The sequence below is a fragment of the Larus michahellis genome, chromosome 9, assembly GCF_964199755.1.
Source record: "Larus michahellis chromosome 9, bLarMic1.1, whole genome shotgun sequence".
Classification (NCBI taxonomy): domain Eukaryota; kingdom Metazoa; phylum Chordata; class Aves; order Charadriiformes; family Laridae; genus Larus; species Larus michahellis.
Genome location: NC_133904.1, coordinates 23,371,014 through 23,389,816, shown reverse-complemented (window position 1 = coordinate 23,389,816; position 18,803 = coordinate 23,371,014). Strand labels below are relative to the sequence as shown.

General features: G+C 45.0%; 1 protein-coding gene across 14 annotated transcripts in view; it reads right to left on the bottom strand.

Annotated features, from left to right (window-relative positions):
* Positions 1 to 6,624: 6,624 nt before the first annotated feature.
* Positions 6,625 to 18,803, bottom strand: part of NEO1 (neogenin 1) — a 210,849-nt gene continuing 198,670 nt past the window's right edge. For 8 of the 14 annotated variants that reach the window (XM_074601904.1, XM_074601902.1, XM_074601900.1 and 5 more), the window contains 6 exons: positions 18,519 to 18,757; positions 17,640 to 17,732; positions 11,978 to 12,136; positions 10,344 to 10,598; positions 9,873 to 10,009; positions 6,625 to 7,454 (listed from right to left, as the gene is read on the bottom strand). In XM_074601904.1, the coding sequence (XP_074458005.1) occupies positions 7,371 to 7,454; positions 9,873 to 10,009; positions 10,344 to 10,598; positions 11,978 to 12,136; positions 17,640 to 17,732; positions 18,519 to 18,757 (967 nt within the window). In that variant the 3' untranslated portion in view covers positions 6,625 to 7,370. Of the gene's footprint in view, positions 7,455 to 9,868; positions 10,010 to 10,343; positions 10,599 to 11,977; positions 12,137 to 17,639; positions 17,733 to 18,518; positions 18,758 to 18,803 lie in introns of all 14 variants that reach the window. The other 6 variants (XM_074601905.1, XM_074601909.1, XM_074601911.1 and 3 more) reach the window with 3 other exon arrangements.

Genomic DNA, 18,803 nt, shown 5'->3' with positions numbered 1-18,803 from the left:
GCCCTCTCCCTTGGGTCCCCTCAGTGCTAGCGGGTTTGGGGCTAGGACTGGACAGCCGTTCTCCCCCAGCCCCGTGTCTGGGGGTGCCTTGTCTTTTTGGCTTCACCACCTTCCCCGCATGCCCAGCTTCACTCCCAGCAGCACTGGCTGCAGCAGCAGGGTTTTTTTCCCCTTCCAACCACAGCTGACAGCAATCCCCCCACGGGGCTGAGGTGACCTCAGCTCAGTAACCCCATGTATTACTGAACCCATCATTTGGCTGCTGGAGCTCATTGAAAAGGCAGCTCTAGTGACTAGGTGAAATGCTGCAGGCCAGGTATTAACAGCCTGGGGACCCCAGGCAGACTGGGCTGGGGAGAACCACCCTGGTTATCTGTGCTGGTGCGCAGAGCTGGACAAGGGAGGACAGCAAATGCTGTAGGGGTCGGGGGGGAATGCAGCCAAGGGACCTCCTGTGAAGCACCTCCTCATGTGGCTGTGCCTGTAGCCTGGTCTCCGGGGATGTTGTGAGGGATACACATCTCTTTAGAAGAGGCTGGAGAAATACCGTAGCCTTTGGTTTGCTCCAGAGGAGCAAGAGCAGGCAGGCAGAGATAGGGGGCTGTGAGAGGGAGAGGGCCCAGGCTGGGGATGGCAAGGTAGGGTCCAGCTGCTGGAGGGGTCCTGCTCCCTGGGCTTAGCAGGGCCAGAGCACTCTGGAGGTGGCTCTTCCTGGGTCACAGCAGTGTCACCCTGCACAGGACAACACGGGGCAGCCTTCGAGTTTGAGAGGTGCTGGCAGAGAGGTTACAGATGGCACCAGGCAAGGTTTCCCCGGCAGCTGCTCACTGCCAATACCTCAGTGCCCTTCTCCAGTGACAGGGATTTTTTTTTTTTTTGTCACGAGGCTCCAAATCCTCGCTACAGACAGGGAGGAGATGGATAGGAGCAGCGCGGGACCGGGGCTGTGCCTCATGAACCAGCAGCAGCTGCCAGGGAAACCCCTGCGTGGGAGGGAAGCCACCCCGGCCTCGCCATCCTCAGCACAGAGCTCGGCCAGATTAAGTGGATGCTGTTACCATGGTGACGGTGCCCACGGAGGAGAAATGGGGTCTGGTGTTTTCCTCACGTACAAGGATGCCGGGATGAGGGAGGATGCTGGGCGGGATGAGGCTGCCAGGCACGCAGCCATCGCCGGGTTTCCCCACTTTCCCATTCCACTGGGGAAACACCTCCCTGGGCTGTCCCTGAGCCAGGGCACAGGACATGCGTCTCATCACAGCTGGGCTCTACTGAGCCCAAGGACAAACCTCCGCACCCTGCAACTTCCCCCTCTGCCCTCCCCCACCATGGTGCTGTGGCCCCAGAGCTGGGTGTCCGCACCCTGGCCCCCCTGCAAGATGGGACCTGGCTGTCTGCTTTCCAGTGTCCTTGGGAGACTGTGCTCTCGCACTCCCTGGGAAAGGGCCCTAATGGGGGGGGCCTGAAGTCAGGTCAGGGCTTTCCAACACACACATCTGACTGCCCCGGCTCTGTCCGCAAGGGCAGACACCCCACCCAGGGACCATGAATGAGGTTACAAATGGGGTTGTTCTTTCTTTTCCCCTCAGGTTTGCGGCCCCCTCTTCACAGAATGATGAAATTCTAGGAGGTGGAGGCACTGACAGCCAGCCTAAAATGAAAGAAGGGGAAAAGAGGCACAGCAAAGCCTCCAGGTAGAGGAGCCTGCGACAATCCTGTGAGTGCTCATCCCTTGCCTGCAGCCCGCTAAGGGTGAGTACTGCTGATTTGGATTAAGTTAATGTGTGATGATTTTACTGCTACATCACTAGCATGTCTCATTTAATTCTCCCAGCCTTTGCTGCAATGGGGTTGCTGCAGGATATTGTAACCAGGGCTGTCCTGTGTCTGGTTCAGGTGGTGAGGGTTTGCGGATACTAGAGCAGCGCTACATCATGTTTCCAAGGCTGGTAGTGGTGTTACTGGTGCATTTGTGTGTCAAACAAAAGGGCTGTAGTTAAACTGCCATGAAAACCAATCGCTATGGGCAGAGCACCCTGCAGTATCCCCTCAGCCAGGGGCTGCTTGGTGGCTGACTGAGGGTGGGATGTTCTGAGACATCTGGGTTATGGAACAGAGAATTTACTCCTAAGAAATTACCAAGGAAAACTAGCGTTTGCTCTAAACTGCAGCCCTATGGGAGCCAGCTGTCTTGGCCATTGTCCCTACAGAGAGGAAGGTCTGGAGGAAAGCGCTGGAAGAAGGTGGGGAAACAGGAGCTGAGATTAATTGGGAAATAACTGGAAAAAGTTGATTCTCATTTACTAAAGGACAGGGAATAGGTTATTATCCTAGCGCAACCGCTACCAGCCCTGCTTGTGGAGGGGAGATGAGTCAGGCAGCTGCGCGTGTCAGGAGTCCTCTCTCAGGTGGCGGGGTGCGTGTTTCCCCACAGCAAGGTGGCCCAGCAGCACTCAGGGTAGGCTGAATCCTTCTTTGTTCCCCCTCACTGGACTTTAGTTTGGCTCCCTGGCACTCTATGGCATTCAGGCTTTTCCTGCCTTTTCAAAAGGCAGGGGTACAGTCTGGATCTGTGAGTGATTGCTACCTTTTCACTCTTAGGCTCCTGTTCCGCTTGCCACTTTTCCACATTGTGCCTGCCAAACGTTGGCTTCCCTTTGCCAAACCCGCTAGTCCCATCATCTGCTGCCCCTGTCAGCCCTGCACGTTTGCTTGCTAGGTCCCTTTGACCTCCAGAGTGTCCATCACACTGGAGAGCTGGCAAGCTTTTTCAGAGGCAGGAATTTTGCTGTGTCTGTGTATGGAAGGTTCTAGAGGGTCACATGGCAGCTCATTTGCCTTTTAAAAGTCACACAGGCTGTATGTGTTCCCACAGGAAGGGGAGATGTAACCTGGCTGAAGCCTGTGTTGAGTCAGGGGATACCTGGCCCCACAGAAATGTTGTAATGGTTTAACGTTTTTGGCCAAGGCAATTTAGTTGAGTCATGTTGAGCCTCTACGGGAATGCTTTTATTTGAGATGAACACTAATTTGCTGTGAGTTAGTTTAAATCCTGTCTCAATTTGTCCCAAGAGAGGTGGCTGTTTCTAATGGGCAAAAGCCTGCTGGTGTTGCACCAATTTATCGTTAAAGGTGTTTGAGGCAACCTCTTGCTTCTGCATTGGAAGCCAAAGTGCGGGCAAGGACAGCCATGGCGATGCATGAAAAACCTGTGGTTTGCAGCTCGAGATCTTTACTGACCTGCTACTAACAAGAAAGCATCGCTAATGTTGGTTTCCTTAACCTGTGCCGAAGAGAAACCACTGCTCCTCTTCCAGGTGGGTACAGCAGCGGTGCCGGCGCTGGTTTCGCCGTGCGGCTTCGTTCAGCAGCGAGTCACCGCTGCCCTCTAGTGTCCCCGTCCCGCACTGCCCGCAGCCCGCCGCAGCGCCAGCCCTGCCCGCTTAACGGGGCCTTCCTGACTGACAAACTGCCACCTCTTCATCTGGCTTGATCTGCAAAGCCAATAACAGCACAGCAAATGAGCTGCATTGACTCACCCGGCAAGAATTATCCTTTTGCTTTTAAAGTTAGAGGTTACCAAGTAGAGGCAGTGGGTGCTGTTTTTCTTTTTTTTTCCCCGCTGTATCCACTCTGCCTGCCTGCATCTCAGATGTGCCTTGTGGCATTCCCAAAAACTAATGTCTGTCTTCCCCAGTTCTCCTTTTCTGTACACGTACGCATGTGCAACCCCACTGGTTCCAGCATGGCTGAGAAGTCCCTGACCAGCTGCAGGGTCATGGCATCCCTTCTGGAGAATTTCTGGGATCCGGTTCCCACCCGAGACCTCAGCGTGGTTGCACAATTTAATGAGTGAACGGAAGGCCCTGGCTAGCAAAACAGGGGGCGAAATGGGGTGCAAACCAATGCAGTGGCTTGTGCTCCTGTTTGCAGAGGTCAGGATGAGGAATGGCCTGGTGCTGCCAAGAACAGGGGACACAAGGAACTGGGGGCAGTGGCTGGTTTGCAGAGAAGAGGCTGATGATCAGTGTGAGTCCAGTATTGAAAGAGTCTGGAGTCAGTATGAGGGTAACAATAAGGGTATCAATTACTGCACTTTAGAATCTATAGACAGGAAGTGCTATATTCAAAGCATTATAGTAATATTTTTCAGTGATTTACTGCTTTACTAAGGCTATAAAATGTACTTTCACCGATTTGAAACCCCTCCTTCTGATGCTTGCGTGTTAGAAGGTGACACCTTTGCTATTGAGCTTTGAAATGGAGGGGAGTTAGCCAAAAACTACGTGCTCAATGGTTGCATGGAATTGGGTGGGGGGGATAACAGCTCCCCTTCTTTTTCTGGAGGACACACCCTACAAACCACAACAAAAAAGGTGCGAGTAAAATTCCAAACCTGGTCCCCATATTGATTAAGGAGGGAAAAAAAAAAAGGTATAGGAATAATGAAAAAAAGAACAAACTCTCCAAGCAGCCCAGAATTTGATTGGATTAAAAAAAGTGTATTGGATGTCCAATACAAAATAATAAACATGAAGTTATTAAAAAAAGCCATAGAGTATACAGCAAATACTACAGAAAAGCAAAAAAATTGTACAGAAAGGTAGACGTCTACAGCAGTCCTCAAAATTATTCTACATGAGAATCATAAAACAATATACAGGTTTGGTTTTTTCCCCAAATGTCTCTGAGGGAAGCTGCCACTTAACAGCTTGACTATGACACTACAAGGATACACAATGTTCCAAATTTAAAATCACAGGATATGTAAGAAAACGTAGCATTAAAATGTGAAAAAGTGCAATACAGATTGTACACTGAATTGAATAAATGTTTTTTGTTTCTTTTTTTTTAGTTTCACCTTAAAAAACCAACTTTGAACAGTTGTTTTATCATTAAAAATATTCCCCCTCCCCAAATTCAATGACAATATTAACATTCATGGTGTTATACATAAGTAATATTCACAAAAACCCACCAGCTAAGAATACTGCGTATGTATGATGGTATTTCTTTGGGTATAGGTAAAAAATAGGCAAAGGAAAACATACACCCCCCCGCCTTCCAGGACAGGGTGCGTATTTTATTATTTAAATACATATTCTGTAGCTTATTTTGCCCTGAATTGTATTGATTAAAAGTCCAAACATCAATTATCCAGGTGGCCCACGGTGCTCCAGTTAATTTGATACCCACCCGCTCCCTCCCAAAATAATAAATAAACCCATCAAATGTCCTAGAAATGACAACACAAAGAGTCCAGGAAAAGAAGGGAATTAAACTTCAACCCAAACCCCTGCTGCTCTCCAGGATGATTCCTTGGCTCTCCCTTCTCTTGCTGACAGGGACTATGAAAACGGGCCCAGAGCTTTAGCTTTAGTCACAGGGATAAAAGACAATAAATGAAGCAAAGTTCTTGTATTCTTTTTAAATTTAACTGTAAGCAAATTACAGTATTTCCTCTTAATGTTCCCACAGGTAGAGCCATGTAGCAGAAGCACCGTGGGCCATTGGCAGCAGTGCCCTGCACCCGAAACGCCCGTTACCTGTGTGTTCTCCATTGTTATCGCTGAGCTCCAAGATCACAAACCCGATCGCTCAGAAGGAACGGATTCTCCATCCCAATCATCAGTAAGTTTTGGGTTTCCTTTAATTTTTAGAAGTGAAATTGCCCATGAGTTTGTTAGGCAGCTAGGTTTTGGTGGTTGTTTTTTGCTGTTTGTTTTTTTTTTTTTTTGCTAAAATACAGTCCCTCTTTTTATGCCATTCCTCCTCACAGAGCATGGCAGGGCCAGGCCATCGTACCAGGAGAAAACAAAACCCCTTTTCCTTCTCCTCACATAGGAGTTCCCTTTTCACTTTCCTTCCTTTCTAGACAGATACGCGAACAGCACCTGAGTCGCTAATACTGTTTTTCTTTTCAAATGGTTTCCAAAGTGTAAAAAAATACATTTTTGCCTTGCTTATGTCTCTGAAAAATCCTTAAGAGAAAGATTCTTGTTTAAATGGCCTGGGACAGAGAAATTGCGCTGGGGCTGGACTTGCTGCTGAAGGACGCTGTGGCCACGTAGCGTGCTCAAACAGATGCCGTGGGCTCCTGCTGATGAGAAGAGGTCCCCAGTTCTCCGCTTCGGGGGGGCCCGGGCAGCTCAAAGCTGAGCACCCCCAGCAGAGAAGGGCCGTGCCCTGGGCACTGCTGCCTGCGCTAAGCTCTCCCTGCTGAACGAGTGCCCCAGCTGTGGGCTCGTCTTTTAAACTAACACCACCAAAACAGAGCACTGTTGCCAAAATAAGCTGTAGTGTCATCTAAACATAAGGAACCCTACTTTCCAGGAGGAAATTTTCTTTAATGTTTCTAAAGGAGACTCTCACCGCAATTCAGTAGCCAGAGACACAGTATGCAGAAGTTACAAGGAAGGACGTTACAGAAGATGTGTTCATTTTCTGCAGCCTTTCGAGTCGATGTAGAAAGACGGGAAAACAACAATAATGAAATCTCCCACTGGATCCCCTCCCCTTCCCCATCTACTTTTCCCCACTCAAAATATTGAAACTGCACAAAAAGCGACAAACAAGCCTTTCAAATTACATTTCAATTCAAACAGACTGGTAATCTCACAGTGATGAGAGGAGAAAGTCAGGCTTTTAATAATTATAATATAAAAATAATAAAAAAAGCTTACAAATAGCAGTGCAGCATCCCAAAAGGCCGTGGATTAACTGCCAGAAGGGGACGTAATTATACGCAGAATAAAAAACAAAACAGAACAACCCACGCTGGCAATGAATTTTCATACACAATAGAACAAGCAGTCAAATGTCAGTCTAGGCTGTGGAAAACAGTTTCTCCTTTTTCTTTTTTTTTTTGATTACAATATTTTTTCCTTTTTATAAAAAAAAGATAAAATAAAAACACAAATAAAATTGTACATAAATGCAAATGTCCAACACTGAAAAGGCAGGGCAATCACACCACTGAGACAAAACCTGACCAGAAAAAAAAAAACCCAAACGTAAAGTCCATTTTTTTTTTCCTTTTGTCTGGATGCTAGATTTCAGCCTGCTGCGTCCCATCCTGCATGGTCTCAGCAGGGAAATGGAATTCAACTTGGCAATGACTTCGTTGCAGGACGATGACGAGAAAGGTCATCTCTTTTTTGACCAGCTGTAGCACAAATGCACCGGTTGGTTCGTTTGCTTTCTGTGTATGCTCTCGTGTGCTGTCCCTCTTTCTGTTTTTTTCTCTTTTTTTTTTTTCTTCTTTTTTTTTTTCTTCTTCTTTTTTTTTTTACTCTGTACAATTCCTTGTGTTCCAAGGCTGAGTCCCAAGACTTGTGAAACTGTTTGGAGTCATGTCCTGGTGAAGGTGGTCATGCTGTAGTGATGGCATTAAGGTCCTTCATAAGTCCTTCCAGGTGGGCCATCTCTTTGGTCAGCTCATCCGGTTCGTAATTCTGTGGGAGGCATAAAGAGTTACTGACAAGGTGACTCTCTTTAAGAGGGACAGAATAAGAAATAATCAGTGATTCTGGTCCAGATTGCGACCCTGACACATGAATAAGCAGAAGCAGATTTATCGACAGTTACAGGAATTAATAACTCTCTATTTTAAGCACAGATCTTTTTGCACTAGTGATTCATAGTTTCACTGATTTTTAAGACTGTGATCTTCTTATCTGTTTTCCTTGTATCAACTCCTGCTTCAAGATAACTTAGCTTCCTTTGAACCGAAGTAGATGTTTTAGAAAAATCTTCCCAGCTTAATTGGAAAAAAAGGTCAAAAGAATCACTTCCAAAAAAACTGTTTTGAGAATCATTATGTGTGTGAAAATCATACTCCCTTTTTAGCCTCATTGTCTAGCTTCAGCGACATTGAACATTCTGTTATCAATGCACGTGTGCAGACAGATACCGCCAACTAGTTCACCTCAACACCCACCTTTTCTAAGGTGACCAAGGCTTTTCCCAACCCCTTACCTTCTTGGAGCACTTCTCCAAACCCTCTTTGCTCTCTCAACACCGTTTTCACAGAAAGCGAGCCAGGCTGCAGATGCTGTTCCAACGCCAGCTCTGCTCGTGCCAAAGCAGAAGCAACGCAACTCCTGGGTGATAGTTTCTGCTCTATATAGTTAAGGTCCATTATTGACCTTCTGACTAGAGTCTAATAATACAAAAGCTACTGCTCAGCTGATCACGTACCGTAAGACTGGAGCCCTTGCCAGAGTGGAGCCCTCAGCCCTGACTCTGGCCTCACTTCCTTTGCTTCTAGAAAAGAACCTTTTCTCTCATGTAAATAGAAACGAACGCAGCAGGCACTCTCCAGTTTACCCAGCAATCTAGATTGTACCAGAAAAGTCCTCTCTGTCCTGCATCCGATGCATTATCTGCCGACTATTGACAATGATAAATAGCAGTGAGGTAGAAGTGCTCAGATTTATTTGAGTGATGCTACGGGCTCAGGATCAATTCAAATCACTGTCTAATCCTCATTTTTAAAACTCTTAACTAGCATTTAGTGTACTAATTTATTAATGAAGAAATTTATTAGTGGATACATTATAAACTTGTTGATGAATAAACTAATGAGTATATTTTTGGTACCAACCAAAAAAAAAAAAAAGAGTAAAGTAGGAGTGACAGCTAGACAGAAGGGCAAAAGTGCACCAAATGAAGCATGCGTGCCGTTTCTAGACCAGGGCGTACAGAAATAAAATCAAGAGGGTGACAAAAACAATGTGACAAAAGGAAAGGACAATAAGGGAACAAGGAAAAAAAAAAAAGAAAAATGAATTCAAAATAAGCATTTCTTGTAGCAGTAATACAATAGCTAATACAGTAACTTGTTGGCTTGCAATCTGAAAGGAAAACAGCTCTTCCAGTGCCTGACACCCAAAACCATCCTCGCTTCTTAAAAGCTACTTCCAAAGAAGCCCAACAGTTTCTTTTCCCCCATAAAGTCAGAACACTTTTATGAGTATCTAAAAACCTGTTTGGGATGGTGGCTTTAAACATTTTGGCATGAATGCTAAATTTTCCATTGGCAATGACACTTTGGATGCTCTGCAGCAGCAGAGGAAGCTGCAGCTGCACAACTTTAATAGGATCCAGGCACGGTATGCCTGCAAACCAGACAGCGATAAATGACATCTTAAAGCAAGCATGAACACAACATCTTCAGCTGCACAGAAAAGCAAACAGCGCTGTTGGAGGCCTTCAGCTCTGTGAACAAAGATGCTCTTTACATCAAGATAAGCAGGCAAAAACCAGATGTGCAGGGCACTTCCACGGCCCCAATACGGGAGCCTGCATACAGGAGCCCAAGTCATCAACTAAAGCTCCATTAGGCACTACGTACTGTAAAGAATGAAAAGCCTAGTGCTATACATGCTATTTGTCTTTCCTCTCCTTCTGTCATTGTGATAGGCTGGCAGAAACCAGCAGCGTTGAGTCAAGAAAGGAAATCTCTGAGAACACAACTCTGTGTTCAGCTAAGAGCCTCCCTTCAGCCAAAATGTCGTCAAAGGTTTCTCGGTTCCTGACTGAGTGGGCCTTGTGGACCAGAACAGATGGAAGCGCTGCATCTGTTTAGTATTGGGGAACTAGGAATGACAGTACGCTTTTAAGTACTTTTCACATTTAGAAAGCGCTACTAACACTTGCAATTAAAGTCCCAATTCTCTGACTTTGCTGCCTTGCGTAGAAGGTATTTGCACTAGATTTTTTTATATGGGTTAACAGAAGCCTCATTATTCTCTGCCTCTGAGTCTCACAGCAAGCATTACTAAAGTTTACAAGTATCATATAAAGAGAGATTCACCACGGTCTGATAATCACTGCCAAAAGCAAGGCACTGGCAGCGTAAGAGTACCTACGCTTTCCGAGTCCTCGAGCATCCTGGTGGTCTCCTGCACATCAGGGGCACTGGGAACCACCACTGGCATGGGAGGCCGAGTTCTTCCTAAAGTCCCAATTGACGCAGTCTTCACCGAGTGAACTGGATGGTTAGGAGCTGAAAATAAATTGTTACATAGTTATGCCTCAGTTAATCAGTTCTTTTGCTTATTCAGAAAGCTCTTGAAAGTAGGAGAATGAAAAGGATTCTATTAGAGGAAAATGAATGGTTCAAATTATGGAGTGCTGAATTTTTGTCTAGTTCTTCTATGTACATAAAAGAAAAAGGCCTTGAAAATCATACCAACAAAATTGCCTCCAGCCTCTGTTGTATTTCCTTCAAAATATTTCCTTCTACCCCCCGCCCCTGCAGGAGCTTCTCTCATTTTCTTCTTAAAATCTCCTTTTTCTCTTTGTGGCAAGTGCCATGTGGCCAGTTTTCCCCCGCTCACCTTGCTGAGTCAGCAGCGGTGTGCTTGGCAGCGCAGGGTCGTACGTGGAACCAGCTGGTGGAACCGCTGGCACCGCAAAACTCTTCAGCGGGTGGGAAGGACGGACGTGTGCCGTTGGGAGGTTCTGAGCCGAATCCTCTTCTTGTGCATTAGCCAGGTAAGACCCCGGGGTGCTTTCGGGATCCTGGTGGTCAGCACATGTCTGAGACAAGGAAGCCGGCATCGTGTCCGTGCTCGGTGTGTTTCGAACGGATTCTACAGCAGACACAAAAAACCCCAAAACAGGTGTTTCTTTTCTTTAACAGAAATGTTCTCTGTGGTCAGATGGAAACATAACAGTAGTGTCTGCAAGCACCTTTTCCAAGATCGCTGTTATAAGCTAAGAAGTGATCACAGATTAACGATCTGTGGCGCAAATAACACCAATTCTGTGTAACTGTCCTGTGCTAAGGTGAATGGCAACAGCTGTCTAATAACAAATTAAGCCTGAGAATGACTCCGCAGGCATAATACCAAATCCACAGTTTTGCTCTGAAACAACTGCATATAATAAGAACTCAGATAAACAGCATGGAAAACAAATCTGCATCCTCATTTCACCATTGAGTATTTCATAGTATTGGCATTCTTTAATATTAAAAAAATTAAATATACATTAAGCATATATCACTGTACTGCATATAGAACAACTAAATTTTTTTCTGAGGTAGACTTGAAATCTCTTTACTTGCTGAAAGCTAAAATGGAATCACAGGCTTCGTTTGTTTGTCTGCAGCAGACTCCACCCTGATCTAAGAGAACAATGAGATGGCATATTGAATTTAGGGCATCGTGATCCTCCTCAGACCACATGCAGAAGATCTGGATTGTGAGAGCTGTCACTTCATCAGTGTAAAAGCAGAAAAAGGGAACCCTCTGCCTCTCACGTCTGTCTGGCTGTGCATTTGCAGCCTCATGAATTGCTTTCATAAGGAAACAGGAAAGAACGCTGTTGGCTGGGGCACCTTAATTGAAATGCAGACCTTCAACTAGCGAAGCTCAGAGTTCACTTCATCTCAAGATGTTACCTATGTGCAATTTTGCAATACTGCTGGTTCCGAATTTTTCAGAGCACTGGAGACATTACAAAAACTATCGCAAATGATTGCGCTTCAAGCTTGAAAACGCTGTGCAGAAATCACTGCAATTTTCTGCGTGCTTCAGGAAGATTAACTGATGTCAGCTCTCAGTAGCAAAGTCTGGGCTTTTGTCCTCTCTTGGTTTTAATCACTACTAATTGGAAAAAACCTATCATATTAAGTAGGTCAAATTAGATTTAATCTGATGTTTCAGACTCAAGGGCTGAAGGCTTTAGAATAAGGAATCTTGCTATTTGAAGTTGTATGTAAGACATTAAGCCTCCTTTTCCAAGGACACCACCAGGTACCTCAAGGATCAATATCTGACCTACACAAGATACTGTTTACAGAAAACTCAACCCATTGAGGATTTTTGTTTGTACTTAAACCCATCACTCTGATGCTCGTGGAACACCACAATGGAGATCGACCAAGTTAAGTTTCAGGTTTTGATTTCCACACGTTCAACTCATTGTTCCGTTACAAGCAAAATCTACCTGATGGTTTGTATCTCACCTGTGGAATTGGCCCTGTCTGAATGGGACATGGATGTGCCAATCGGCCACGGGTTGACCTGGTGATGGAGATAGCTGCGAGTTGGAGAAGCGAGGCTGCCGGAGTGGAAATGATGGTGAGGGTTATCGAGTGAATGGATGGGATGAGCACTAATCACAGCTGTGAATGAATATAAGACAGAAAAATGCTTAACATACAGACAAGCATGCACATGTACTGAAATGCACCATATCCCTCCCTTCTCCCACAGCACCACGGAACAGGGGAGCCAACTGCTCGGCAGAGTTACAATGACACCAAGATGACATGTTTCAATGCCAATTTTCCAGCTCTGCTCCAGCACTTTAGTTCCCTCTGTGCCAAGACACAAAATCCCCCAAAGAGGCAGAGCTCTTCATTTTCCTGCACAGAAAGTGCTTCTCTCTTGGCTGTATCTTTCAAGCGCTTTCTGCTACACTTGAGAAAAATTAAGCTCAGCTCCCTTTAGAACTTCCCTGTATTTCACACTGTGCTATAAATGTCAGACCTAATACAGGAGACATACGGGTTCAAATTCCAAAATAACTTCTGGCTGTCATTGAATTTCTTAACATTGTAACCAAATGTGGCATCTTTGGTTAATTAAATAATGCAAGACAAATGGTAAGAGTAGGGCAAGACACCAAAGGCTCCATTTATTCCCTCTGTGCAGACTTAATAAAGCTCTGCTCCAGTGCACTCAAACCTAAAGCCTTTCTTTTTCTTTTTTCCCTTTTTTTTTATCTTGCTGTTTTCTTTTTCCTGTTTGCAAGACATGAATTTCATACTTAATGTAAATCATCCTTTGTCCTCACTCTTCCGTGATAACAGCAAAACAAACTCTCACTGCTCCCCAGCTGGGTGGAAGAGCACGTGCAGAATTTAGCCTTATGCCAGACTAAAATACTGAATTGCTTAAAATCATCCAAAAGAGTCTCAACACAGAAAACAGGAGGGAAATGCTACCATTAACACCATAAAGAAAAACAAAAGGTCGTGGCTGGTTACTTTATTTTGAACCTTTTCTGGAAATTCTTCAGATGTGCTGCCTTTGAAAGTTACTTTCTAGGAATGACGTGATGCACAAATCCATCGTTCTAATGGTGAGTTCAGTTAAGACTTCTTGTGCTGATGCATGCGGTTTGAACTCGGAGGCTGACTAAACAAACCTGAACCCTCTGACTTCCTCATTTCCTGGAAAACAGCCTGTCAGCAGGACAGGATATGTGAATTGGCCAGTGGAGGCAATATACGTAGAGATTTTCAGCTGTTGGCAATAGAGAATTTCTCCCCCCGCACTGAGATGCTAACGTCATCATCAACCTCTTGTAAATGAAGAGTAACTAAACTCTAATACTGAGTAATCAGTAGGTCTCGATTTAAGTCCTGTGAGATAACTGTCAAGGGGATGTGAAAAGTCAGATATTCTCATTTCAAGCAAGATTAAAATGCCACTCTGTCTTGCAGGGAACTGCCAAATGGAGGAATAACCCACAAAAGCCTGGAGCTCAGAAATCCAGCAGAGACAGCAGTCACCAGAGACACCAGGAGTTCTCTTGCATGTCAGGAAGGTAGGAGGCATATAGTTTAAGGCATAACATTTTCCAGGCATAAACATTTTGATTACTTCTACCTGTAGAAACCACTGCTCTACACCTGTGTTTCGGCAAGCGTTTCGATCAAGAGCAAATATAATGCATGTTAGTACAAAGGCTGCCAATACGTTTTTGCAACCACAATAAAAAATCATGCACATACACTAGACATTCAAGACATTTCCTAAAAGCTTAGAGATGGGGAGAAGAACACAAAATCGTAGCAGCTCTGAAACACCAGCCAAAGCAGACTCTGGTGAGCAAGCGGAGAAAATCTGATGCGGTGAAAAGCCATGTCCCCAGAAAGCTTACCCTGCCACCCAGCTGGAACTGCTGGGTTTTGCTAATAATTTGCTGGGTTATCAGGCCTAAATCTGATAGCTTTGCAGGTCAAAAAGCAGCCTGTAGCACCAGCAGCTCTTAATGAAGATCATGATGCACTGTTGAATTTCAAGGAAAAGTTCAGATGAAGAACTGGATAGAGAGAAACATCGTGCGTTCAGGAAGAAATAGCCTTCTGCTTCCTAATGCCCTTCCAGGATTTTTTTTTCCAGTTAGGAAGGAACTAACTAGGCACACACCATTACTGTAAATTATACTGAAATTCAACATAATAAATTATCCTAATTTAGTATTTTAGAGGTAAATAATTAGATTTGAATGCTACGGTGGGAGAAGCCATAGGAAGGCATTTGCAGGCACAGACTTAAACACACTAAACAAATGGTCCTGCCGTCTGTGTTGCTTGCTGAGAAAGGGCCTCATGTACTGGTGTCAGTTTTCTCTGTAGCTTTTACAAAAAGGTATCTAAAGACATTTTGTTAATGTTTTCACTTAGTATAAAATAGAAATGTACAGTTGGAAGCCCTCAGAGCTTTTGCAAACAGGATAAAAAGTCAAACAAAATCACAAAAACAACCTCAGGCCCTAGGGCACCAGAAGACCTTCCGTATCCGTCCTGACATGTAGTGCATCACGCTAACCTGGCACACCAAGCCAGCTGTGTCTGTGTCTGTGTCTGGTTCGTTCTTGCTGGGCAATAGCTAACAAAGAGGGGGAAAACAGGTCAGCTTTTCAAGCGAACACTGCAGCACTGGGACCAAAAATGGATGTCACAGCTGGGTTTAGTGCTGCAAGGGAAGATCATATCCACAACTGCATCTGCCAGCATTATCGCATCAGCTTGAACACCATCAAAAGGTAGAACTGGAATATAGTCCCTCCCTAAAATATGTATCACCACTATCACTTGTGTCAGCTGTACATCTTTTCATCCTACCTGGGACCGATCACCTAAGTTGCTGAGGATCTTTCTCACCAAATAACACAGTACTTTGCTACACTGCTCCGTGGAGCGCTCGGAGCACTGCAGCACAGGCTCCTGCACGAGTTCATCTTGTGCTACGTGTATCCAACGCTGCGTCCCATTTAGAGGAAAAACACACGGAAGAGCGCAAGGGAAGACTTACTGCAGTCTGAATTTGTTACAGGGTCACACAAGTCTGAACTCATCATGTTCTAGCACCTGGCATGGGACAGGAAATCATCTGAATCCAACAGCTGCCATGTTAGACACCCGTATTTGACAGCAAACAAACTTTTAAGAAAATAATTGGAGTAAAGATGACTAGGGTAAAACTGTATCCCTTACTCCTCCCTCATACGTGTAAAACTATATCCTCTACTCCTCCCTCATACACATAAAACTGAGAGAAAACAAGGAGCATCAGACTATTTATTTTAAAACCAAGGAAAAAAGATACTACTCTTGTAAAAAGGTTTTTAAACAAGCCAACAGTCAAAAATTCACAAACTGAGCTAACTGGGTCATCAGGACCCTTGAAAAAACACGTGGAGGCCAAGAAAACCTAGCACCCATTTCAGTAAATAAAGCAGAAAGTTAGGAAGTCGAAACCTAACTGAAATCATTCCACAAAACACGAGAGCTTGTGGTAGCAAATTGCCTGGCTGCAGGGTAGAACGTGAACGTAGTGCTCAGGGAAGTCTAAGGCTCAGACCAGGTAAGCACTGTGTGATTGAGCCTCACAGTTTTGTCACTGCGTGCTCACTGCTGTCCCGTTTTCTTGTGTTCAGTCTACTTGTGTAGGGGTTCAGCCAAGTCCCTCTCCATCTCAGGCACATCACTTGAAAATCAGATATATCGTTTAACTCTTAAAATATTTCATAATAATAATACTAATAATTAAAAGATATTTCTAATGACTCCACAACATTTCAGTTCAGCACTTTTGTTCAAATCGTCGAGTCTGCCCTGCCAGGTTCACAAAACCTCAGCCCCTATCAGTGGTCTATCCATGTTCGAATCAATTTGTGTAACAGACCCATTTTGGAGCAAAGCTGCTGTACATTTGGCAGGCTTTTGGTATCCTTCCCAAAAGATGAGCAGCATTACTCCTGCTGAGCCATTTCTTCTGCTCAGCACTAGCTCAGGAGCGGGGACGTCCTGCACCGAGACGGATGGTGATCTATTGCCCCAGCTCTCGAATTCTCTCCTACTGGCTGAGCAGCTGAGCTGTTCCTGAAGCTGCTCCTGAGCCGCTACCGCATTTTAGCTTGAAGCCATACTGATTTTGGTTTGTCATAGGAGGGTGGACTGTCAGCTACAGCTGGTCAAGAACCACTTCACAAATGTCCATGCAGTGGGGACAGCAGTTATACCAACGTTTTGGTATAAGAGTAAGATCACTGCAGATATGGGTACACATGGTCATTTAGAAAACAGTAACCACAACTGCTGTAAGAGTAAATCACTAATCTTAGAGTTTCAAGACAGTAAATAAGTCAATAAAGGGAACCAGCAAATATAATACAGCTAAATTTTCAAAAAGGCTCTGACAAGAGTCCACTGTAAAGTTAAAACACTAAGTTGCTGCTGAGGGAAAGCTCTTTTATGGACTGAAAGCTGGTCACAGATACGAAGCCAAGGGAGGGGCTTGGTAATCAATTTTCAAGACAGGGGAGAGTCAGCAGGAGATTCCCCAGGTATCAGTGCTGGGACTGGTTTTAATCAATTATCTTTCTCAGTGACCCAAACATGGAAGCAATCAGAGAAATCTTCAAGTTTAGAAATTATATTAAGGTCTTTAGGGCAGTCAAATGCTATTCCGATGGCAATGAACTTTGGAAAGACCTCTGACCACAGGACTGAGCGAGCAGGCGAAGAGATGGCAAGTAAACTTCAGCATTGCTAAATAAGCTATCGCACTGAAGGAAAAATAATCCAAACAGTACTTATATGATGCCCAACTCGGAGCTGGCAGTTACAACTCAGCAAAGAGTTTTTGGAGATATAGTTGACAGATCTCTGATATCATTAGCTCAATATGCAGCTGCAGCCAAAAAAGCCAACGGAATCTTGTAGCACCTCATTCAGCAGGAACACGGCAGAGGACGTGGTCTCCTGCTCTGTACCTTGGTGGTACTGCGTGCAGCTCTGGCCTCTCTGCATCTCAAGAAGCACGTAGGAAAGTTAGAGATGGTTCTGAGAATGGCAACTGAAGCGATCAAGGGGATGGAGCAGCTCCTTCATGAGGGGTGGCTAAAAAGGCTACGGCTGTTTGCTCTGGGGAGGAGAGAACTAACAGTGGAGCAGAACCTAACAGAGATGTACCGACTCCCTGCAATTCCTATGTAACAGCTGGATACTGACAGAGTACAAAGGGAATGGACTATACGAAGCAGCCAGGCTCGTAGCCTTTCCCTACAAAGCACCTGCAGCTGCCAACTGCTGGGGACTGGGACAGACAGACTGCCGGACACATTCCTAACTCTTCCCTGCTTCTGCAGCATGCCTCCTGCTCGCTCAGATACAGCTATTCTGTTTTTCCTTTTAACTTGATCTAACTCTGCCTTCATGCTCAGGGACTCGGGATGCTGCCTTCGAACTCTTTCCATGGCGGATACGCCAGGACGCCTCAGGAGAAGTGGGTAGGAAGCAGTATGGGAGCGTGCTGGTGCATACAGTACCAACACGGCTTGTTTGGGTGCTCCTGATTTCAAGCCAGCTGGTAGGTGGGCTGTTGACTTACGCTGAGGTGGTTGAGAATCAAAAGGCATCATCATCTTGGGCCTCATCCCCCTTCTTCCCGCCAGGGTGGACATGCTGTCCTCTGACTCATGCCCTGAAGGAAAAACACTGAAGGTTATTTACCATTGCAGCAGGACTTCTGTGATACCATACCAGATGATTTCAATCCTCCTCTCTTTATTTCTGGGCTTTCCTGTTTGTAAGCAGTTCTGTGACTCATAATTGATAAAAAAAGCTCTTTCATCCTCCACGAGAAGACGGCAAAGAGGACAGTTAGGGGTAAAGATTATTGGGCTCTGGAGAAACTCTCCAGGCCACAATGCCAACACAAGCCTCTGGCAGTGCAGCTCTGGGCAGTGAGTGGCAGCATGGAGTCACCCATATGGCTGAGACAATTAACAACCACTTGTTAAGAAAGTGGTTAAGAAAGTGTTAAGGAAGTGTTAAGAAAGTTAAAAAAAAACTCACCCGCACCAAAACCTGATTGTGTGTTTGACTGCTGAAAAAAATGTCCCACACCTCTCAACAGCTTAATAGGAAACACTTGCCAGATGATCTTCTGATTACTAATCGGCATTTACCAAGGGAAATTCATGATTTAACTCTCGGGCACTCAATTTTCTCACAAAAACATGTGATCCATCCTTTTCAGAGAGTCTTATAAACTAAGCACAAACCCCATTCGCTACTTGGAAAAAAAGAACATAAAAAGATAAGGGTAACTGAATAAACTAGGCACAGAACCAATTCACTACTTGGAAAACAAGAACATAAAAAGACAAGGGTAACTGAATAATATGTCAATAAAGTGATTTCACCAGGTAGAGTAAGACCTATTTAATTTTAAACATCACGGTCAAAGTACTTGTTGATCGCTCACCTCTGTAAGAATTCCGCCTCTGATGGATATTGCTGTCCATGGAATTATCAACCGGGGTGATGTCTTGGGAGTTGCGAGGGATTGGGGTATCTGTCATGATCGGATTGGGATCTGGAGATTTATCAATGGGTTTTAGCTCCAGTCTTTCGTGATGGATCCAGAGGTCAGGAGGTTTGACATCTTTGGAGTTTCCTTTGTACTTATGGGACCCATTCACTGATTTGCAGGCAGCTCGTTTCCTTGGGAAGCAAAACAAATGAAATGTTCTTAGATGCAGGCTTCCTT